General features: G+C 38.3%; 1 protein-coding gene across 3 annotated transcripts in view; it reads right to left on the bottom strand.

Annotated features, from left to right (window-relative positions):
- ccdc93 (coiled-coil domain containing 93) overlaps positions 1-19,065 on the bottom strand; it is a 38,658-nt gene extending 19,593 nt beyond the window's left edge. Inside the window, exons 1-9 of one of the 3 annotated variants that reach the window (XM_023336416.1) lie at positions 18,938-19,065; positions 18,675-18,788; positions 16,546-16,640; positions 13,337-13,448; positions 10,931-11,029; positions 5,838-5,894; positions 5,608-5,708; positions 3,740-3,757; positions 3,484-3,520 (exon numbers count right to left, since the gene is read on the bottom strand). In XM_023336416.1, the coding sequence (XP_023192184.1) occupies positions 3,484-3,520; positions 3,740-3,757; positions 5,608-5,708; positions 5,838-5,894; positions 10,931-11,029; positions 13,337-13,448; positions 16,546-16,640; positions 18,675-18,788; positions 18,938-19,024 (720 nt within the window). In that variant the 5' untranslated portion in view covers positions 19,025-19,065. The remainder of the gene's footprint in view (positions 1-3,483; positions 3,521-3,739; positions 3,758-5,607; positions 5,709-5,837; positions 5,895-10,930; positions 11,030-13,336; positions 13,449-16,545; positions 16,641-18,674; positions 18,789-18,937) is intronic. The other 2 variants (XM_023336417.1, XM_023336418.1) reach the window with 2 other exon arrangements.
- Positions 19,066-24,516: the final 5,451 nt, after the last annotated feature.

Raw genomic sequence — 24,516 nt, 5'->3', positions numbered from 1 at the left:
AGGTCCTGTTCTTTTTAGCTTGTATGTTAATAGTCTTCCTGAAATTTGTCCTGAAGTTAACCTGCAAATGTATGCTGATGACACCATTGTTTACACATCGGACAAAAGCAGTATCATAGTCAGAGAAACCCTTAACAGCTTGCAGAGATTATCACCATGGCTAAATGATTTTTGGTTAACTCTTGATACAAAGAAAACAAAGTGCATTTGCTTTTCAATAAAGAAAACATCCTTACAGTCCTTGCATATTCAGAACAATGGAGATCCTATTGAACAAGTATCACAAGAAAAATATTTGGGAATAATTCTGGATGCTCAGTTAAACTTTGGGAGCCATATTGATAAAATCAGCAAAACAGATAGATCAAATATAAACTGTTTCAGTATTACTAGAAATTGTCCAACACTTCACTAGGCCTGTTGCGATAAACAATCAATTAATCGCACGATTAATTAAAATTATTGACCTCATTTTAGAAGAAGAAGAATTACTTTATTCATCCCAGCAGGGAAATTATTTCGCAGTTACATCAAGAATTTTTTATACCCAGATTAACACACAGACGACGGGAGCTGCGTCTGCAGGCAGCCAGCTGAGCCGGCGCTATTTTTTGAAGGAGGACATTCGGCAAAGGTCGTCGGGACCGGGAGTCGAACCCGCGACATCCGTGGGTCTAAGGCCTCCAAATGTGGGGCGTGCTAACCCCCTGCGCCACCACAGCACGGCTTTATCATTTCTTCAGGCCTTTTTCTCTTTCTGTTGATGACACTAAATGAAAAAACACTTAACTCCAGTGCTCTCCACTGACTCCTCCCTTTCTCATTTCCTTAGTGTAATGTCCAGCGTACACTACACGATCTTAGAGTTGTTGGCCGATTGTCGGCCCATTTGTAAAACCTAAGAGATCACACATTAGCCAACAAAAATTCTAGGTATAACGGTTCAATCGGGTTCGATCGTGCAGTGTGGTGTCCAACAATGGGCACAAAATAATGGCTACAAGTCCAGTGAACTAATTTTAAAACCAGGCATTAATCAATGCTTTACTACAATCTACCTGCAATGCATGTGGCTAGTGTCAGCGTAAAGTCCTGACTGAATGAAAATCATTAGAACCTATTTACGTCACGTTAACGAAGAACAGCTGAAAAGTTACCGGGTTTATGAACTGCTGTAGCAATTTCGCTCCAACTCCTCCCCTTGTCATTTCTATATTCTTTGCATGAAATGTTGAATAAACATTAATGTTGTTTCCACATATCTCCAATGTCCGCTGGACTTTGGGTTGTGCCGTGTCAGCTGTTTGGCATTCCCCTCTGTAATTTCCCCTCTGTGAAGGTTTTGCATAAACCAGCCACAGAGACGTTGAAGAAAATTCAAAATATAATCTTAATTTATTAACAAAAAAAATCCAAAAATGATAAATTGGGCCCAAACTGAGGTCAACATAACAAAGTACAACTCAGGTGGTAACAGAACAAACTCAAGCACAAACTGACCTAACAAACAAGACATGAGGGGAACTTAAATAGTGGCTGATCAGACCATTAACACACACTAGGGGGTAATTAAACACACAAAAACCTAACAAATACTGGTCAGAATATTACTAAATCTATAAATGAAATAAATATCAAAATTTAACTAACTTTCCAAAAGAAGAAACATTAAATAAATGGTAAAATTAAACTAAAGAAAAAATTTCCCCCTCCCCTGGTGAACAAATGGAATGGCCCGCTGAGGAAGTTTGACACCCATATATGGACACCAATCAGCTGGAGCTCATCTGTATGATTTTCAGCAACAGGTCCAGAGGAAACTGGTAACTCAAAAGAAAGAAATTAATTTGTTATATTTAACAAAATATACAAAGAACTGACACATAAAGTTAACTAAATGGGTGCACAACAAATAGTTAACTAAAGAGTCAGACTAATGAAAACAAATTTAAAGATAAAAATCTAAACTACTCACTAATCAATATATAAAGTAATATTTAGGGAGAACAGAAAACCTTTACCAATTCTGTCTGTGTGTGACAGTCGGGATAGCTGTCACACCCTCAGAAAACACGGCGAGGAATCCGCTCTTTCTGATTGGCTACCTGTCACATTCAGCAGGCTGCGTTAAGATCGGAGCGCAACGACGATTTACCATAACACACCACACACTACAGGATGATCGGTTACGAAATCGCATGTGACAATCTTAGAACGCCCAACACTCTAAGTTTGTCGTAAGGGGACAATCGGGGCAAAAAATTGTGTAGTGTGAACTATTGCATCAGGTAGTCGAATGTACCCGTCTTCTTTATTTAAATCTAATGATTACTGAAGGGCAACATAATATACAGACTTCATAATCTGCACTCTTTTGGTTGAATGCAGTATTTATTTCCACTTTGGCTTTATGTTGTTTAGTTTTTATTCAAATACATTTTTTGTTAATGGAGACTGAGAATCCATTTTATTTTTGGTTGTTTTGTTTAGTTTGTTTATCAGTTCCAGTGTTTAGTGTTCTTTTGAAAATAAAGTGTATCTCTCTTTGGCAGCAAATTGCACACATTATTATGTCATTTCCATTAAATCGGTGTAAAAAGGTCTTCAAACAATATTATCGTTTATCGCAATAATTTTTGAGACAATCGCTCAGCAAAATTTGTTATCGTGACAGGCCTACACTTCACTATGCAGAGATGTTCTTTAACTCAAAGATCCTCTCACATCTGTCTTACGGAGCTATTGTCTGGTCACACACTAGTCAAACTATACTCAAGTCTGTAGAAAGTCTCTATAATAGAGCCCAAAGGTTTTATATCAAAAACCAATCAGATTCCATCACTTTCAAATTTTTGCTAATTTTGGCATTCTTTTGAGTTTTAACCTTTTAAAATGCATTTTTAAATGCCTACACAGACTTGTACCTAAACCATTAACCGATTGTATACAGAAATTGCAGGCAGCAGTAAATCTACCAGAGTGGCATTAAATAGCAATTGTGCACAAATGCTCTGTCCGAGAGGATAGTTTGGAACTCACTTCCTGCGAATTTAAAGTCTGTAACCAGTTTTAGTGTGTTCAAAAAACAAACAAAACTCTGGTTATGTCAAAAACAGAACTGTATCCATACCTAATGTTTTTATGTTTCATTGTTTTATATGCACGATTGTGTATATTTTGTCAAGTTGCATTATTTTAAAAGGTTATTATTTAAATTTCTACTAGTTTTTAGATGTACTGTTTAAAAGCCCATCTAGGGTCGAGTGCTGCAAATTAGCTTTCACTATAAGCGCTATGATGCAAACAAGGGAGCGCTGTTCTGTTCAGTTTGTCTATGTGTGTCTGTCCCTATCAAATAAGCTTAAATAAAAAATCCTCTAACTAGAACCTTACTGCTCACATGAAAGGGTTTTATTTAGCATTATGTAAACCCTGTAATATTCTGTTTATTAAGCCAACAAGCAACATGATCCTCATGCTTACCTTGTTTTGTTTACACTGCTTATTTAGTCCATATCTCCTGGTAACAAAATAAAGAAATACACTTAGTCAAGATTTACAATGTCAAACCGATGTTAAAACAAAACCTCACAAGAACAGTTACAAATCAACACTGAGGCCAAGCTATTCACATCTATGTTTGAGTCCATGCTTAAATATGGACAGCTTCTCACACACTTCACCACAACCGTTATCAGAGGCATGCAGAGGAGGATGCTCACACAGTTCCAGTACTCACAGCATAGCTTCACACATTCTACGTTCAGAGATGGATGGATGAAGGAAGAATTTGACCAGAAAAAGAAAATGTACATATTTGAGATGGTTAAAAAACTGCACAGTTATGTATACATTTAAGGAATTAGACAACATGCTACATTAGATCATGGTCGAAGTGTCTGGAATGTTGCATTTTTAATTCAACCACATGACCAATTACAACAATAGAACCATGTTTTTTTAAGGTTTTTTTGGCTGTAATGGCCTTTATTTGATATTGAATCAACAGGTAAATCATTATTATTAATCTTACTTTTTATATATTGTTTTCAACACTTTAAGAACTCACTGTGTGAACCTTTATATACGTTGCTACTGTTACAAGTGAATTGCAGGACAACCACTTCTCTATTTCTGTTATCAGATTCTCTGCAGTATTTCAATTCAGGGTGGGCATGAAAAAAGTATGTTCCCAAGGGGGAGCATGACCAAAAATAATTTAGAACCATCACATTAAGGTAAGGCTGTGTTCAAATTGCTCTATGATAGACTAATTTGTCTGAACCACGACTCTCTATGGATAAGTTGGTACAGTAAGCAAAAAGATGGCTTAACAAAACTACAGTTGTAAGCTATGAGCATCATATCTAACCAGCTGAGTGGCCAGAGCAGGAAACCTGACAAATACTGAGTCAACATGAGCTTTATAAACATGTTACTCTCTGAAGAGTAAATAATAAACAAGAATAATATTCTTTACAACAAGCATAAATGTTTGCATTGAACAATTTATGAAAATAGTAATTACTTTTTAAATAACTTATTTCTGTAATACTCAAGTAATATTTACACTTAACAGTTCTAGGAATAAACTATGTTTTTCTGTGTGAAATAAAATACAAGGATAATGTTATATAGTTGTTTTGACTTTTTGTAAAATTGAAAGAAACCGTGGTATTTTTCCTTATGGTCATGAACTCTTAGTTCCATGTCAGAATATTTCAGCAAAGATTTAAGCAATTTATCTGCAATTTTGGAGAAAGAAGCTAGATGGAGTGATGAAGAAGAGGGAGCTGGTTCTACTGAACCAAATGGTTCTACTGTGGTAGAACCATTTGTAAAATGGTTCTACTGTGTACCCCTTTGTGTGGGCTGCTCACACAAAGGGGTGCAGCTAATGCAGCCTGCCATCAATGCTCTAGTAGTTAACATAGTAGTTAACATAGCCAACAATAACAGCGGTAAAACAGTTTTCCTGGAACATGATAAGTTGTTTCTCTGCCATTAGTACATTTAGCAGAGAATGCTTGAGATTAATTAACAACGCTAAGGCTCTCCTCCTGGCTCTGATTGGTTGTTTTTGGTCGGGACGCCTTGGGAGGGTGTATTTCTGAGTGTCAGAAATGCACTACTGGCACTGACCAGATGGCAATAGTAGCTAGAGGAGATCAATTTATTCACAAAATAAAGTGGTTATTTTTTTTTACAAAGGTTACATACCTTCAATCATGGTTTTTGTTTTTTATATATATTTAACGCTTTTGGAACTTTTGTGCAACAGTCTGCAGTGAAATAATTGTAAGAGTAAAGAAGATGGAGTGGGAAACCATCTGTTCTCTGTACTTGTTTTGTCCACTAATCTTGAAGATTTTTTTCTTTTTGGAATGAGAACATGCATGCCTTGTATTTCAATGCTGTACAGTAGTATAACTTTGACATTTATGTGACAATTTTTGAACAGCAAAGACTAACTAATACATTTATGTGTTTTACCTATAAAAAGTGGGCTGCAGGTTTTGTGTTTTAATAGAATGCTATGACTCAACAGCACTTTAAACAGCTTGGCCACACGGTGGCCTGGCACAGCTACCTGGAGGGAAATATTACCTGCCATACTCCAGCAGAGTAAAATGGATCCTGGACTCCTCATCCAGGAGGAGTTCTGCATCTTTCTGTCTTCTGTACTTTCTCTCAGGTTTGTACACTTCCTGAAAAACACCAGAGCTCATTCACATGCCATCAGTCTGTTACCTACAACCAAATAATCTGCTCAAAGTTTGAAACTATGAGAGACACCAAGCACTACATTTAGTGTCAATCATATTAAAGCTGCTCACCAATACATCCAGAACGGCCTTCACAGCTTTGTCTTTTCTCTGGAGAAGTTCTTGATCCTAGACCAGAGTTTTACAATACAAGAACTAAATAGATAAAAGTACATATATAAAATAGAAAGTAAAATTAGGATATTTTTCAACAGTCTGTTTTTCTAGGGTACAATAGATACTCAATCTCAACTTTAATAGTGAGAAATTCAAAATTGTAAATTCTAAATTAGACTGGAATATCAAATAATCATACTAATTCTTTAAAGGGTTATTTAAATTTGTCAAAAGACTAAACAGTTATTGAAATAGTTCTATTTTATTTTTCAAATGAGTTGATTTTCAGTCAGAAAGTAAGAGAGAAATAGTATATATATATATATATATATATATATATATATATATATATGTAAAATGCTAACTTCAAGGCGTGACGTGCCAAATTACAATTCTAGAATTACCCAGCTGAGGGTGGCAGCACGTTGGAGTAGATCTAATTTCTTTGTGATTTTTTTCTGTTTTTCAAATATTCATTCCTGCTTTTTTTGTAGGAAAATAGCTTTTCTGGTTGGCTACTTCTTTTTGTTTTGTATTCTGTGTGGTTGGACTGATTTTTGGCAATATTTTTGCTATTTTGTTATGATGCATAAACATGTTGATCAGGGAGCAGCTGATCAACATCAGAAAAGCTGAAAGCCAGAAATCCCAGAGGAGTTGAAAGGAGGCGCTGTGGATGCAGAGCTGGAGCAAAAAGGAGAGAGAGAAGGAGGAAGTTCAAACCCTCTCTACAATCTCACGTCGTAGTGGCCATCATGACATTGTTGGATAACAAGATGGATGAACTTCAAGGCCTGACAAGGATTCAGCAAGGTAACGAATGCAGCATAATGTGTTACTGAGGCATGGCTGCAGGATTGTATGCCTGACTCCAACATGTCTCTGTCAGGCTTCCTGACTATTCAAGCAGACAGATATTTAAAGAGCAGCAGGAAAAGAAAAGGAGACGCATTAACAGTTTTGTGAACAACAGATGGTGTCACCCAGGACATGTTAGTGTGAAGTGTCGTCTCTGCAGTCCAGACATTGAACTCTTGGCAGTAAGTTTCCGTCCATACCAAGAGAGTTCACCACTGTTATTTTTTTATTTTGGTAGCTGTTTACATCCCCACCAGAACAGTGAGATGCTTCCCAAATAACAAACCCTGGATCAAATGTGACCTAAAAGAACTGTTAACCCCTTAACCCTCGCTCCCCCAAAATCTCCAAAAACAGCTGAGAAGGTACACCCAAATTAAATCAGCTGCTGTTCTTGAACACTTTGGAGTACATGCAAAAGCTTAGTCTCTCTATGAAGATGACAAGATAAATTTTCTATTTTAGCAGTCAAAAACTGCAAGCAGTTTGTATCTATTATGTTTGTAACACAAAGAAAATTGAAAATTTTGCTTCAGCCAGATTTTTAATTTTTATTTCTTGTAAATGCACATTGAGTGTTGAATGTATGGACCGGAAAATACAATAAATCTGTAGAATAAAGTATTCTGCTCGTGGATTTCAAGATTGATCAAAATAGCCCAAAAAGAAATGTCATTTTGGACATGCTTATTTTAGAGGATGTTCATGTGTTGTCCAAGTGTGCCATTTGGAGACTCCAAATGGAGTTTCCAAATGTGACACTTGGACAACATCTGTATACAAACTTCAAATGACTGTAACTCCTCAGTGCTTCAACATACAGTCATCAATGAGGCTCTAATGAAAGATAATGACCAGAGGAATACTCTGGTCATTATCTTTCAACATTACTGATAGTGGAAATTACTTATAATTATATACATGTAAATAAAATAGCATATCTGGGGGGGCAGAGGGGGTTAGCATACAGTCAGATCTCCTCCCTCTTCTTGCAATACGCTGTCCATCCCACCTCCATCTGTCCGTCTGCCCCTCCCCCTCCCCCAGCCCTCTAATGGTACGCTAGCCCCCCGCAGCCCTCTCCTTCTCCGCCCTCTCTCTCCGCCCACCATCTCCCCTTCAAGCAAAAGGTGGATCAGATAGATGGAACAGAGCAAATGAGCTGAACACATTTTTCAACAGGTTTAGTTCGGGAACAAACTCATCATCATCCTCCCCTGTCCCCAGCCATACAGACATCCCACCCTCCTTTGCCACAGCTTTCCTGTCATACTTCAGATGTCCTATGTTCTACCTCAGTCATGGACTCTTCCACAAGTTTGTCTTCAACCAAATCAGGAGATGCTGCTGCTCTCTTTGCCTCCCCCTCCCACTTTTCTGTATCTAGAAGTCAGGTGAAGAGGCAGCTGGAGAGACTGAACAAGAACATGGCTGCAGGTCCAGCTCTGAGGGATTCTGCAACATCTCTTCAACCTTAGCCTGTCCCAAGAGAAGGTTCCACTGTTATGGAAGACATCCTGTGTAGTTCTGGTACCAAAGAAAACTCTCCCTTTAGTAATCATTGACTGTAGACCTGGTGCCCTGACAACCCACATTATGAAGGCTCTGGAGAGACTCCTGTTGGTCCACCTGAATAAGCAGACAGACCCGTATCAGGACCCCCTGCAGTTAGCTTATCGCCATGGAGTTGGAGTTGATGACATCATCATACACCTGCTTCAACAAACCCACTGTCATCTGGACACAGAAGGCAGGACTGTGAGGATCATGTTATTTAATTTCTCCAGTGAATTTAATACAATTCAGCCTGATTTGCTCTGTGAGAAACTCCAGAAGACAAAGATGGAGGCTTCAGCAATCACCTGGATCCATAACTACCTGACAAACAGACCACAGTTTGTGAGACTGAAGGACTGTATGTCTAACCAGGTGATCAGCAACACAGGAGCACCACAGGGGACTGTACTCTCACCATTCCTTTTCTCTCTCTACACTTCAGACTTCCAGCATAAGTCCGGCTTCTGTCATCTACAGAAATACTCAGATTACTCTGCAGTTGTTAGGTTTATCAGAGATGGACAAGAGGTTGAGTACAGAGAGCTGGTGGACCGCTTGGTGGCATGCTGAGGGAACAATCATTTCATCTTGAATGTAAACCAAACAAAGGAGATGATTATAGATTTCAGGAGAAACAGGATTAGATCAAACCCCATTTCCATCATGGGAGAAGAAGTGGAGGTGGTTGAGGAATATAAATACGTCAGTGTTCATCTGTACAACAGTCTGGACTGGAGATACAACAGTGAAGCATCTATAAGAAGGAACAGAGCAGACTGTACTTCTTCAGGAAGCTAAGATCCTTCAGCAAGATGCTGCAGATCTTCTACAAGTGTGTTGAGAGCATCATCTCTTCTGCTGTCATCTCTTGGGGCAAGAGACCTAAAAAGGCTCTAGCCTTTTAAAGATAAAAAAGGCTAGAGCCTGATAAAGAAGGCTGGTTCTGTTCTGGGGATGACTGTGGAACCTGAACCCTGAAAATCCTCTTCATGAGACTATCTTGAGAAATCAGAGTATCTTCAGTCAGAGGCTTCTTCAAATTTGCTCTATTACGGACCACTACAGACCTTTCCAGTAAACAGCCATCATTATCTACAATTACTCTTTGTAGATAACTCTTTGAATTAATATGAGTTACAACAACATTTAATTTTCTTTTGGGATCAATAAAGTATTTGTGAACTGAACTGAATTTGAATACAGTATAGACCACTTCATGGTTATAATTTGGGAACACATTGCTAGAGAAGTAGGAGCACTTCTAAGTAAGTAAACTTTATTTCTATAGCGCTTTTCACAGACCAGGGTCACAAAGCGCTGCACGAAGTGTAAAAAATAAAATAAATTAAAAGCAACATACAAAACAATAAAACACAGTATTAAGCTAAAAAGCAAGTTTAAAAAAGTGGGTCTTAAGTTGTTTCCTAAAAGTGTCTATACAATCCAGAGATCAAATGGTACAAGGTAGCTCATTCCAGAGGCTTCTATACTGGTACACTTTGGTACACTTCTATACTGCACTGGCTGCATCCTGAAAATACTCACTTTGCTTCACTTTTTCTATATGTTACAGCCTGTGGAGGTTCCTCCATCTTTTCCCCAGTGTTAGTATTTATGTAAATGTTATTATGTTTTCACATAATATATGAAGAATTTCATTTTTTTGCGTTGGTTATTGCATTAGGTTGCTTACTATTATGGGTGCACACATTTAGTAAACACCTTATGTTTATTTGGATCACTAGCTATTTTGTTTTGCTGAGTTTAAAGGACTGGCTTTGGGAGAGGACTGGTTGAAAGGCAAACCAGGAAGTGGAACAAACTACCAGGCTGCTGGAAGCAGGGGACTTGATGATGAAGAATCTGTCTCTTTCTACTAATAGCATAACTGCTAAAACATTTTTGGTGTTAGGTTGTTTTGTTGTTACAGTTGTGTTGTAGTCAAAATGTGTTGGTTTGAATTAGTTGTTTATGTTTATGCATTGTTTGTCTTTGTCTTCTTCCCCTCCCCGTTTGTGTAGGCTAGTCTTTGTGTATAAATTCTTGTGTGTTCATTGTGTGAGGTCAGTTTTGGTTTGTTATCCTGAGTTAGGTATGCCTCAGCTGATGATTTCTTTTGGGCCCATTTTGTGATCTTTTTGAGATTTGCTGTTGAAAGCCTTTTGTTAAGAATTTTTGGAAAAATAAATAGAGAATATTTTTTTATATGCCTTTATCCTTGTGCCTTACTGGTTGGACCGTAACATAGCCTCTTTCAAAATTGTACTAAAATCAAGCTTTTCTCTAAATAAAATTCTACACACACATACCCCCTGGTGTGACAATGTAGAGATTTTTGCAAATTCAAAATGGAAAACCAAGCAATCACATTTAAATATTAATAGCCTTTGCCATGAAGTTCAAAATAAAATTTTTCAGATGCAATACAGACAATGGCATAAGTTTGTTATTGTTCTTACTAAGAGGACCAGTTATATAGAATATCGGCACTTTGCAGATTAATGACAAAGAAACTCCACACAGTTAGATAATATAGCTACTGACAAATGAGAGTTTGTTGCAGAACCCACCATGACAATCTGCAAATTGCACAATCTAAGAATTCTGCATCTGTTCTAACCATGTGCTTATACCTCAGGGAAGGAATGGCTCTTCTGGAACTGAGAAATGGAATAGGCTCTCACATAATCTCCCATCTCTTCTCTCGTCTCTATGGCTCGCTTCACCAACCACTGAAACAACAACAAATGTCTCATGCAATACAAGAACAAACCAAGTGCTATGGAGAGTGGAGAGCGTCAAATTACAACAAGTAATAATGAAGCTAATTTATGAACTAATTAATTAATGAGTCATTCATTTTTTAAAACAGGAAATAACAAGTGAAGTAATTTATTAAAGATATAATTAAGACCCCTTATGATGGACAATAACTTTGGATTTGGTGTTCCCTCGCCCGGACGCAGATCACGGGGGAGGAGGAGGAGCACGTTGGCGTGCGTCTGGTGGCCGGGCTGGGCTCAGTCCAAAGAGGAGACATGGGGCCCCCCTCCCATGGGTTCACCATCTGCGAGAGGGGCCAAAGGGGTCGGGTGCAGCGTGGGATGGGTGGTGGCCGAGGGAGGGGGTCCTGGTGATCTGATCCTCGGTTGCAGAAGCTGGCTCTTGGGAAGTGTAATGTCACCTCGCTGGTGGGGAAGGAGCTTGAGCTAGTGTGTGAGGTTGAGAAGTTCCGGCTAGAAGTAGTCAGTCTCACCTCAATGCATGACTCTGGTTCTGGAACCAGTCTCCTTGAGAGGGGTTGGACATACTTCCACTCTGGAGTTGCCCATGCCCACTCTGGTGAGAGGCGCCGGGCAGGAGAGGGCATACTTGTTGCCCCCCATCTTGCCGCCTGTACATTGGGGTTTACCCTGGTGAACGGACAGGGTAGCCTCCCTCCTCTTATGGGTGGGGGGACGGGTTCTGACTGTTGGTGTTTACTCGCCAAACGGCAGTTCAGATTACCCATCCTTCTTGGAGTCCTTGGAGGGGGTTCTGGAGAGTGCCCCTCCTAGGGACTCCTTTGTTCTGCTGGGGGACTTCCACGCTCATGTGGGCAATGACAGTGACAAAGGCTGCCCTTTGCCACTGATTCTGTTCATTACTTTCATGGACAAAATTTCTGGGCGCAGAAAAGGCATTGAGGGGATCCATTTTGGTGGCCTTAAGATCGCATCTCTGCTTTTTGCAGATGATGTGGTTCTGTTGGCTTCATCAGGTCGTGATCTACACCTTTTGCTGGAGCGGTTCGCAGCCGAGTGTGAAGCGGCCGGGATGAGGAGCAGTGCCTCCAAATCTGAGGCCATGGTCTTGAGCCGGAAAAAGGTAGAGTGCCTTCTCCAGGGTGGGGGGGGTGTCCTGCCCCAAGTAGAGGAGTTTAAGTATCTCGGGATCTTGTTCACAAATGGGGGAAGAAAGGAGCCGGAGATCGACAGACTGATTGGCACAGTGTCTGGAGTGAAGCAGGCGCTGTACCGGTCCGTCGTGGTAAAGAGAGAGCCGAGTCAAAACCGAAGCTCTCGATTTACCAGTTGATCTACGTTCCTATCCTCATCTATGTTTTAGTGTTGAAACACAGTAGTTTCAACACAAAGTTTAAACTGCCAACTTCACCCATCAAATTTAGTGGATAGTCCCGCTGAATTTTATGGATGAAGTGAACAGACAGTTGATTGGCTGCTTCAAACAAAAAGTCAAGACAACTTCTTCTGAATTTGCTATGACTCAAGGTGAATATCTTCACTGGAAAGTGCAGAAATAACATCATTAAATTGTTGCAATTTATTTACCACAAACTGGGTGGTTTGATCTGAAATATTTCTAATAAGTTTAAGTTGGTGTCAGTCAGTGGGTGGGGCTGACACTGATCCTGTTTGAAGTCTGTGGCAGCTTCCTTCACAAAGTGTGATATTATTGTGAATATTTCTTTAGTTTATGTTAATAAAATTAAGAAATCATTGAGTGATCTTGTACGCAACTGGAAACCTGACTTCTTGTAAGTATGTGGAAGAGTCAGAGCAGCAATCAACAGCAAGAATGGAAACAGTCCATTTCTAGGAACATTCAATAATCTATGTCCAAAGAAAGCCAGGGCAATGCACATGCAGCCAAAACATGACTTAAAAAAAAGAAAAAATTAAAGAAAAAAAACTCTACAAAACTTGAAGTCACCTGAACTGTCACCGCTTAGTCTAAGTGTTGGTAAGTTAATGTATAGAGAAGTTAATGAGTCACGGCAGATATCAATGTATGAATCTCATCCAGTGGACCGCTGATGACCAGACTTCTTTTAAATTTAATTAAGTAGTGCAACCTGAACATGCCCTCATGCTGTCTGTCATGAGAAACTTACGTGGCTTGGCACACAGTCCAGCTTATGTAGTTTTAATGTTTTCTAATAAGCAAAGTACTCATATTAAGTGAGTGATGACTGAATTAAAGTAAAAGCTATCATAGTTTTGCTGTTTTAAAATAATTAATGGAAGTATGCATCTTACTTGTATCACTGGGAAAATATGAATAAAATCCAAGCCTTGGATCTGATGGGGTTCCAGGCGATGAGGACACTTCATCTTTGGTAAAACAGAAACAATTTTCTCTGTCAGGGCTCTAAAGAAACAGACAAAAAAATTGAACATTCATCAACAATAACCAAACATTTCACCTGTTGGCATTGTGTTACACAATTATAGCTTCTGAAATTGTAAAAAAGAAATACTTATTTTGTAGGTCTTTTGATACTTTAGTTGCACAAAAATGAAAAGAATGGACTTGACATTTAAAACTGAGAACAGTTTTAAATATCAAAGAGAATCTCACACAAAATAAAAGCTTTTAGATACACAACCAAAACAAATAATGCAATATCTGTCACTGTGAAAAGATTGCAATTATGCAGAAAGATAAGATAAATCTTTATTGTCATTGTCACAAGGACAACGAAATTCAAAGGATGCCATCAGTCGGTGCACATGCCCAAAAACAAAAAATAACTGTCTCACAATTCACGCACAACGCAAGAATCAACAAACAACTGGCAAAAAAATAAATAAATAAGAACAGCCACATTCTCACATACATCATTTATGATGATTAATGGTTGTTTTTGGTTGCACTTAGTTTTGTTATTGCTATCGGGTAGAAACTGTCTCTGAGACAGTTGGTTCTTGTTCTGGTTGCTCTGTATCTTCTGCCTGAAGGCAGTAGTGTGAACAGAGAATGTCCGGGGTGAGAAGTGTCCTTTGTGATGTGTTGTGCTTTTCTTAGTCAGCGGTCGCTGTGCAGGTCCTCCAGTGAGGGGAGAGGGCAGTCAATGATTTTTTGGGCTGTATTCACAACCCTTTGGAGAGCTTTCCTTTGAGCCGTAGTGCTGCTGTTATACCATACGCAGATACAGTAGGTCAGTATGCTCTCTATGGAGCACTTGTTGAAGGACACCAGCAGCTTCTCCTTGATGTTGTTCCTCCTGAGAACCCTCAGGAAGTTCAGTCTTTGCTGGGCCTTTTTTATCAGCTCCAAGGTGTTCATGTTCCATGTGAGGCCCTGCTCAATGTGGACCCCCAGGAAACGGAAATCAGCTACCCTCTCCACACATTTTGGACACTATGAAAGAAAATAAATCTGAAAATATGGATATCAGTTAAAAGCAGTCTCGTCAGGCAAAATCACAAAAATGTGGGGCAACAGGTAATATAGACTTTTGAATCCAGAAATGCTACCCTGGGACTCACACTACAATGTAAACAAAATGATTTCAGAAGGGCCCTTTATTTGTCCAGAGGAAAAAGGCCAGGTGCAGTGTCTATCTGTGCATGTCCCTTGAGTTGAATATTAATGCTTATGTTAAATGCCTCCATAAGTCTGGCATGTTTTCAGGAAAGGCTAGAAGCCAGTTATGATCTTGGCGTGTCACCAAAACAAAAACCCAGACAGGAAACAGTCTGTAGTAAACACTAAGCGTGACTGACAACATGAAGGTCAAAGATTGACATGAACATAAATATACAGTACAGACCAAAAGTTTGGACACACCTTCTAATTCAATGGGTTTTCTTTATTTTCATGACTATTTATAAGGCAAGAAATCCCACTTATTAACCTGACAGGGCAGGTTAACCTATGAAGTGAAAACCATTTCAGGTGACTACCTGTTGAAGCTCATCAAGAAAATGCAGAGTGTGTGCAAAGCAGTAATCACAGCAAAAGGTTGCTACTTTGAAGAAACTAGAATATAAGGGGTATTTTCAGTTGTTTTACACTTTTTTGTTTAGTGCATATTTCCACATGTGTTATTCATAGATTTGATGCCTTCAGTGTCAATCTACAATGTCTATAGTCATGAAAATAAAGGAAACTGATTGAATTAAAAAGTGTGTCCAAACCTTTGGTCTGTACTGTATAAAACACAGAAATAATTCTTATTAACTGAAGCTCTTTATCTTCTTTCTTAACACACTGAAATCAGAAGTACAGTAGCCCTTCAATGTCCTACAGTTGGTGTCAAAGTGCTGTTCATCAAATCTCTCACAATGATCACAAACATTACTGCCAGGCATATAACTGTCCTCATCAAAAGCAGCAGCTATAATTTGTTGTATGTATAGCATTATAATCCATGATGTTTAAAGTCAGTGTCAAATATATACTGAACAAAAATATAAACGCTCCATATCAAATATAAGAGTTTTATGAACATTTGGGTTACACAGAACCCAAATGTTCTCAAACTATATTTTCAGTAATTACTGATCTTCATATTGCCATTGATAACATCGTGGTATGACCATTTGAGGCAGATTGACAGTCCTTTGAACATGATAGGGGTCAGGTTGAGAAGTTTGATTTTGACCAAGTTGGCTTCTCGTAGGTGGTTACAGAAGTCTGAGGTGTGATGCGTCTGTTGTGCAAACCAATAGTCTCATCAGCTGTGTGTGTCGCTGGTCTTAGCCGATTCCACAGATGGACGAGCCGGATGTGGCGATCTTGTGCTGTAGTGGTCACACGTGGCCGATGAGGTCGATTTGCAGTAGTGCCAGTGTGTTGGAAAAAAACTCTTGAAAGGCCAATGGTCCAATAATGGACATTGAGCCGTGCAGCTACTGCTCTGGTGGAAGTCCCTGCATCCAACATGCCAATGGCATGCTCCCGCATAACTTACAACATCTGAGGCATTATGACTTGTGACAAAATTTGACATTTTGGGGTGGCCTTTAATTGTCCCAAGTCCAAGGATTGTCCAGTTATTGCTCACCCACTGGACATGCCCCAGCCATGCACTAAGTAAAAAAAACAACTCACTGAGTAATGCTCACTGACAGGAAGTTGGATTAAAAATTATACACAAATCAAGAGAAATATTACTTTTCTACAATAAAATGTCAGCAAATGGTCATTTACAGTTGTTAACTCCACATGGCAGCAATATCTGACATGGGGCATTTATATTTTTGTTTAGTATACAAGTGCACTTGTATACTGAACAAAAATATTATAAATATATATTGCATTTATTGAAGGGTCCTCTGTCCTTGTAGTGACCTCTGTCCTGACAGAGGTCAGTACAATGTCCCTTCAATAAATGCAATTCTGCAGCATGCAAGTACGGTGTCCTACATGTTTCAAAACGTCTTGCCTGAGACACTCACATTTGCAAGTTCAGCAGAAATGGCTCAAGAGATTTCTTGAACACTGCCATCATATCACTTACATTTTCTGTCCAATAGTGGAATTTTCTTGGAAGAGTAGATCGACATCTATGTCAAAGTTACATGTGGTTATGCACCAGGTCATTCCACCAACAACCTGTGAAAAAGCAAAGGAAGAACAAGCTCAGAGAGATGGAATAATGAAGACTTCTGCAAGACACAGAGTGATGGGAGAGATTCATTACGATTAGATTTTATTTCATAACTACAACAGCTTCTTCTCTTGGTGGACAATTATGCAGCCACAACAAAATCACCAACAGTATGGTCAGACCAAGTAAAGTAGTGAAAGTCTAGCTGAAATTTCTTTCAATCCAAGGAGCAGACTGATTACCATAAAATTGGAGCAGATGTCCTGAAATTATCTTCTGGAGTAAACAATGGTTACCTCCACAGAAACGTGTGCAGATGGACGAGCATTGTAACACTGCATTACAATGGATTCCACACACTTTTTGTGTAGCAGCAACCACAGCCTCCCAGACACTGTCCAGAAATGTGTACTGTTTTCCTTCACCTAAATCCCCTGTTTAAGAAGGGCTCACAAGTTCTCAATGAGGTTTAGGTTTTGTGAGGCAGGGGCACACTTTGTTATTATTTCATCTTTAAAGCCTTTACTGGCTAGTCACATAGTGAAGTACTTTCATGTATGCCTTGGAGCATTGTCTCAATCATGGACTTCTTGAAAGATGCAGACTTTTTCCTCTACCACTGCTTGAAGAAAGTGTCTTCTAAAACCTGGCAGTAGATTAAGGTCCAACTTGTTCACCTCCACCCTGCTGGGGTCTGATGTGAAGTGGAGCCCTGTGCCTATTACTGATCCAGCCACAGGCCCATTCACCTGGTCCATCAACAGTCACTCTTGTCAGGCCATATAGCTTTTGAAAAATCTGTCTTCAGATATGTCTTGGCCCAGTCTTGATGTTTCAACTTATTGGTCTTGTTCAGCGGTGCTCACATATTGTACTTCTGGGAACTCCAGGTAGGTTTCAGTTCTGAAATATGACAGCACTGGAAGATAATGGATTCCTGGTAGCTTCAAATGTGATTCTTCTCAAATCTTTCTCAATTAATTTACATCTTTTTTTCTTAACACATTTCTTGCGACCCTGTTGACTAGTATTTGCAGCAAAACATTTGATGGTTCTATGATCACGCCCCAATATCTTAGCAATTTCAAGAATGCTGCATCCCTCTGAAAGACTTTTTCAATTTTGGACTTTTCAGAGTCTCTTAAATCTCTTTTTTGGCACATTTTAAAAGAGGCAAAGAATAATTATGCACAACTTGATATAGGGTGTTGATCTCCATAGGCCTCACTCTCCCTCATTAAAGAAATACATATCAGTTGATATGTTTATATTAAATAAGCATTTGAGTATATACAGCTTTTAGTTGGAAAATATGCATGAAAATGATGCTATGGTCAAAACTAAAACTTGTCTAATAATTATACACATAATGTAGTTTACTGTTGTATAGGAAAACCTTTTTAAAAAGATTAAAAAAGCTTCTTAACCTGGTGGAGGAGAGGCAAGTAAAGCCTGGTGGCCCACCAGGCTTAAAATACACTGGGGGAAACCCTGGAAGAACACTGCTAAAAATAACCGCAAGAAGTCATAACCATCAAAAATCAGACAGTATGGGCAACATTTATGCTAAACTAATGTAATAATTATTACATAGTGAAAAGGAACATACCAAGTTGATGTTTTATATATTTTGTAGCATTGTCTGTGGATTCCCAAAGCAGTCCCCACCCAGAAACTAATTCTGTTTGTGGGGGACATGCCATGAAAAGATTTGGGAACCCCTGGTCTGGATTAGTCTGCAATGATTCGATAATATCTAAAACCAAATTTTTTTAGCTCCAAAACTAGAACATTTCAACCATGGACTAGATTATTGGTGGTCAGTGCTACATGAAGCTCATTTTGAAACAATGTAAGTTAAAAACAATATTTTGCAACAAGTAGATGAAGTCCAATGTTAGGTCTATGTAAGCTAAATGTGAGAATGATATATATATATATATATATGCTGCCACCCTTGAAAAATCCTTGCCCCCCTCTTGCCACCCCTTAGATATTTTTCTAGATCCGCCCCTGCTGGGGGTGATTAGATGAAGCACCTTATCAAATGGGGACAGGCCTTTGATGCGGGCCCGGAAGTAACCCGCAGCCAGCAGCAGATCCAGGATTTCTGCCAGCTTCACGGTTTGTTCCTCATCTTCTCTGCTCTCCACCTGAATAACATAAGAAGCTACAATCAGACAGCTGTGTGTTAATGGAGATTAGCCCCAATTTTATCCTCATCCACTTTTCATTCGGTCTGTTCTGTAGTTTAAGCTGAACTCGATGGAACCTGTCTGTCCGGACCGGTTCTTAACTCTACCTGGATCAGCTGGCCTTCCTGGTCGTACTCTGCTCCAACCTTCGATCCTGTTCTCACTCTGAGGAAGACGGACGCAGTCGCCGCCATGATGAATGAAATGCGATGCTGAGTCACATGACTACGTCACATGATCGAACTATTGGATGATCTTCTTCTTGTCCGGTTGACATGCAACGTTTTGGTGTACTACCGCCACCAACTGGAATGAGGTGATGATTAGGATACCAACCTGCAATTACTCAAACTATACTGCTCAAAAAAATAAAGGGAACACTTTAAGTGTTAAACACCTGTTTAAGTGTTCCCTTTATTTTTTTGAGCAGTGTATATACCCTCGATTAATTTAGTCTTTTTAAAGTACCTCACAAAATAATAAATAATAATAATAACACTCTGAGCTAGACACGTTGTCCAAAACCTGTTGTCCAGTTGCATGTTACAAAATGAAAAACCAGTTCCCTTCGCTCAAGATTTTTGGCACAATGAAAACAGAACAATAAAATTCCTCTATGTCTTCTGGAAAGAAACAGTCACATCTTGTACCTACTATGTTTTCCCAATTGTAATAGTTGCTTAATCCTGTATGACTAACCAAGACAAATTCAACAATGTCAAATAAATTGCTCAATTATACTTTTCAGGAAGTGGAAGGTGAATAGATGAAAAAAAAAGTGAATAGATGTTCCGCCAGAAAGTTTTGTTGTTAAAATTGGTGTGGAGGGGAGGGTTGGATTGACACTTCAGGAACCCTGAACAATTCAGACTCTCAGCTGTCATGATCTCATGAACCTCCAGTTGCTGTGGTGTAATGGCTCTGTCATCACAGAGCCTGTTGAGCAGATCTCAGGCAGTAACTTCCAATATTTAGTTTTTAATCAATAAAACAAAATATCTTAGGAAAAATATTAATGGAGATTAGCCCCAGCTTTATCCTTCCCTCATACAGTTTTCATTCTGTCTGTCTGAGGTCAAAAACTTGATTCTCAGTAATTTATCTTCTCCAGTACTATAAAACATCCAGATATTTTTTTTATTTTCAACCAACTTATAGAGACTTTTGCAACAAAATACAATTGTAAAAATACAAAAATTAAACATGAGAGGCATTCTGTTCACACTTAACAAGTCCATCTGAATGAATAGAATAAAATAAACTGAGAACAATAAAGAATAGAATATAATAGAAATATCTTCTATTCACAGTGGGAAAATTTATGTACCATCATCAAGTTACAGGTAAATAAAATGAATACTCACAAAAGGTAAAATAATATAAAAACTGAAAAATAAGAATAAGAAAGGTAAATTTACACTATTTTAAAATGTTGCAGTTATTAAAAATAGCATACTCAGAGTAACAGAAATATCAGCTGAGCATGAAAAAAGTACAAAATGTGTGCATAAAAACAGCACCATATGTATACAGGCAAAGAAGACACCCAGAAATGCTTTTTCACCCCAGGCAGCAGGTCCCAATCATCATCAGTTCTGATGATGTCACATACATAGCGAGTTCACAACGTCTTAAAATTGTAAGTCTTACTTTTTTCTTTGCCGTTTTTCTGTACTCTTTAAAATACAAGAACTTTCTCTGTTTAACTGCTCTACTGTTCTTTTTCGTAGGTTTCTGTAAAGCGCAGTGGTCCAGTGAATAGGAATCTACTGTCGTTGATCCTCACTGTTCTTAGGACGGAGAAATGTCAGTTTGTCTGGAATAATACTGGAATACTGTGACATTGTATTAAAATAATACTCTATCCTTGGTGAAATATATTTCACATTTCCTCTAAAATGTACCTATTTTTCATAAGCAAGTTGTCTGTAAACTTTTAATATACTGACAATTTGTACAATTCTATGATAATATATTGGCAATGTACTCTTGAAAAATGTGAATATATTGAATATAATTTTTTTCAATAGATGGATCATCAGGAAAACTACTTCCATTCTTGCTAACAGCTCTCACCCTTTAAATGCTGAGTTTCACCATCTACCTTCTGGCTCAGATATGAAAAGTAACAGGTACAAACACTCCTTTGTTCCTACAGCAATTTCTCTTTTTAATGCAGGACCAGGTAGGGGGGCTCGTATTGTTGGTGCTGTTCCATGTATCACTGATGTTTGGAGCAACTGTCAGTCGACGACGATATACACTGCTGTACCTTTACCCTTACGTAATGATTTATCTTTGATGTCTTTTTTGGTATGTTTTATTGTTTTTAACATACTTTGTCTTTTAGTTGTTATACTTGCTGTAACATTATTTGCACATTTGGGACATGAATAAATCTGAATCACCTGGAAAGTGTTTTGTAATTCTTTCTTCTGCATACTGGAATGTCTGCAGTACTGTAATGGATAGTGAAGCATGTTGTAATGTACATCAGCAGCAGCAACTTTATTAAAGACACAAATAGGTCCATAGAAAAATAATACTAATAATTAAAAAAACAATCACATAAAAAGATAATAATCACATGTAGAAGTCACTGATTTACAGAAAGGCTAAACCGCCAGTGATTCCACATTCTGGACTTAGACCTGGCTGAGCTTTGTGAAATATCTGTTAGTATCTGGATGATGTTGTTTGTAGAAACACGCAACCTCCACATAAACCTGTACAGGTTTCATAAGACAGTATGAAAAGTGGAGACACCAACAAATAACTGATTAGCATTAGTCCATCTCAGCATCCTAAGCAGCATCCTCATTCCGTCATTATATGCCACTTGGAGTTTCTGTAAACTGCTTTGTTTATACTGTCTCCATAAGTGAACAGCATACAGAGGAGTGCAGATTGCTTTAAAGAGAGCCACTTTCACTGAGACAGAACACATCCTGAACTTGTGTACCAGCTTGTTGGCTTGTGCATACATTAAACGACGTTGTCTGTTAATGTCCATATCATCAGTCAAATCATCAGTTATTTAATGCCCCAGGTATCTGACAGCAGTACACACTTTAGGAACAACACCAGATAAGGAGAAGTCAGGAAGTACCAACTTCTGATCCTCCTTGGTTCTTATAATCAAAATTTTACTTTTCAATGCACTGTACATAATGTCATACTCCTGACCATATAGTGAGAAGGTCCTCAATAATTGTTGAAGACCAGCACTACAAGGACTAAAAATAACTAAATCATCAGCATACATGAGATGGTTAATTATGGTCCCACAACCACCCTGTCCCACAGTGTTGCAGCCACTTTGATAAATCATATTCATATTCCTTTATTTAACCAGGTAAACCCTGTTGAGATCTAGATCTCATTTTCAAGAGGGAACTGGGCAAAAAATTTGCAATACATAGCAACCTGGTTACAAGATAAAAACAATTAATACATATGCACAAGTATAAGACAATAAAAACAATGTAAAAACAATGACACTGATTCATAGAATGTTATTGCCTATCTTTAAGAACTGCTCGAAATAAGTCCAGTGAAATCATTTCCGACATCTTAAGTTCAGACTGCAACTGATTCCATGTTGTGGGGGCAAAACACTGAATGCCTGCTTCCCTTTTTCAGTTTGAAAGTGTGGGACATGCAGAAGAATAATGTTATTGGAGCGAAGAGAACGAAAACTGACAGTTCTATGTAGGAGAGTGGATAAATATGCTGGGGTTAGACTGAGTAAAGATTTATACATCAGGATCATTAAATGATTGTTTCTCCGTACACTTAAAGGAGCCAATCAGCTTTTGCGTACAAATCACAATGATGTGTCAAACGTCTACTACTGGTTATAAATCTTAAAGCGCAATGATACACAGTATTTAATGATTGAAGACATTTGGTCGAAGCATTCATATATAAAACATCTCCATAATCCAAAAGTGGCAGGAATGTCGCTGCTACCAGTTTTCTTCTAGCTTTGAGTGTAAAACAAGATCCATTTCGATAATAAAACCCAATTTTCATTTTCAATGTCCCTAGTAGATTTGCTATGTGATTTTTAAAAGAGAGTTCATTATCTAGAATAAAACCAAGATATTTATAATTACTGACAAACTCGATTTGTGCTCCTACAGCAGTGGTAAGCAATAGGGAAGTTTCTGGTAGTTTTCTAGCATGTGAGAAAATCATTGCTTTTGTCTTGTCCACATTCAAAACCAACTTCAGAGTTTGTAAACGTGTTTGAACTACATTAAAAGGAGACTGCAAATACTGTATTGCCTGCGATAGTGATGCAGAATAGCAGTATATTATTAAATCGTCAGCATAAAAATGGTAAAAAGCATTTGACAGATTGTCACGCAAGTTATTTATATAAATAGAGAATAAAAGCGGACCCAGAACTGAGCCTTGAGGTACGCCATTTAAAATAGTGAGAATAGAAGAAGTGACACCAGCCAATTGAACTCTCTGGGTTCTGTTTGACAAATAATCAGCTACCCACATAGTAGCTTGATGTGAGAGCCCAATCCTGTGTAGAATTTCAATTAAAAGCTTGTGATTTACTGTGTCAAATGCCTTTGATAAATCAATAAACAAAGCAACACAATGTTTTTTGTTATCAAGAGCCTGGATAAGATCATTACAAACCTTTAACGTGGCAGTAACAGTGCTATGTTTTTTTTTCCATATATACATTAAAAAGAAGAGGAGACAAAATACTTCCCTGTCTAACCCTGTTTCTTATTTTAAAAGGAGCTGATGTAACCGGATCCTTTCTGCTGGTTTTATTAAGTGATCAGGCCGAGACACGGTTTGTCTTTAAAAGGATGATTTCTCGATTTATTCTAACGAGAACAACATATAGAAAACAACCGTGTTATAGGCTGCCTGCTCCAAGTCCTCTCTCGCAGGACAACATGACAAAGGGGGAGGATGTAAGGGGTGCAAACAATTTAAAGACAATACCACAGAAGAAGAAATAAAAAGGAGGGGCTTCCACTCTTAAAGTAACACAGCTAAACAATGACAGTTTTTTTTAGGTGTTTCAGTCAGGTGAAGAACAATACAAATAACCAAAAAAAGATATTTTGTGTAATTATAACAAAAGAGAAATACAACCAGGTTGACACACAATTACCCCATCTTATGTACATTAACTGATGCGTGTACCAAAAGGACAAAATTCTAACAATAGATCTGGGAACCCCTCTGTTCTGTAGCTTATAAAATATCTTTTCATAATTAACCTGAACAAAAACCTTAGAAGCATCAATAAAACATAAAAATTGTAGAGTTGCACCTATTGTACAAATCTAAAATCTCTATCAAAGCAAAGACTTATATCTGTACCATGCTGTGATTTAAAACCAAACTGGTTATCTGAAGTAAGTAGAAAATGTTCTATCTTACTCAATATAATCCTCTCCAGAACCTTGGATAATACACTGGCTAAAGCTATGGGCCAATAATTATCCCTGTTATTTATTTTGCCAACTTTATCCTTTATTATAGGCACTAATATAACAGCTAAGCGTGAATCAGTTAAAATGTCATGGACTAAAAACCCAGTAAAAAACAGAGCAAGCAAAGGGAAGAGTTTTCTGCTTGAACATTTGAAGTCCTCTGCAGACAGCTCATCCATACTACAGGCCTTATTATTCTTTAGGACCATAAC

Source organism: Xiphophorus maculatus, chromosome 7 (assembly GCF_002775205.1).
Source record: "Xiphophorus maculatus strain JP 163 A chromosome 7, X_maculatus-5.0-male, whole genome shotgun sequence".
NCBI lineage: Eukaryota > Metazoa > Chordata > Actinopteri > Cyprinodontiformes > Poeciliidae > Xiphophorus > Xiphophorus maculatus.
The sequence above is the reverse complement of the archived record's forward strand: the minus strand, read 5'-3'. Positions and strand labels throughout refer to the sequence as shown.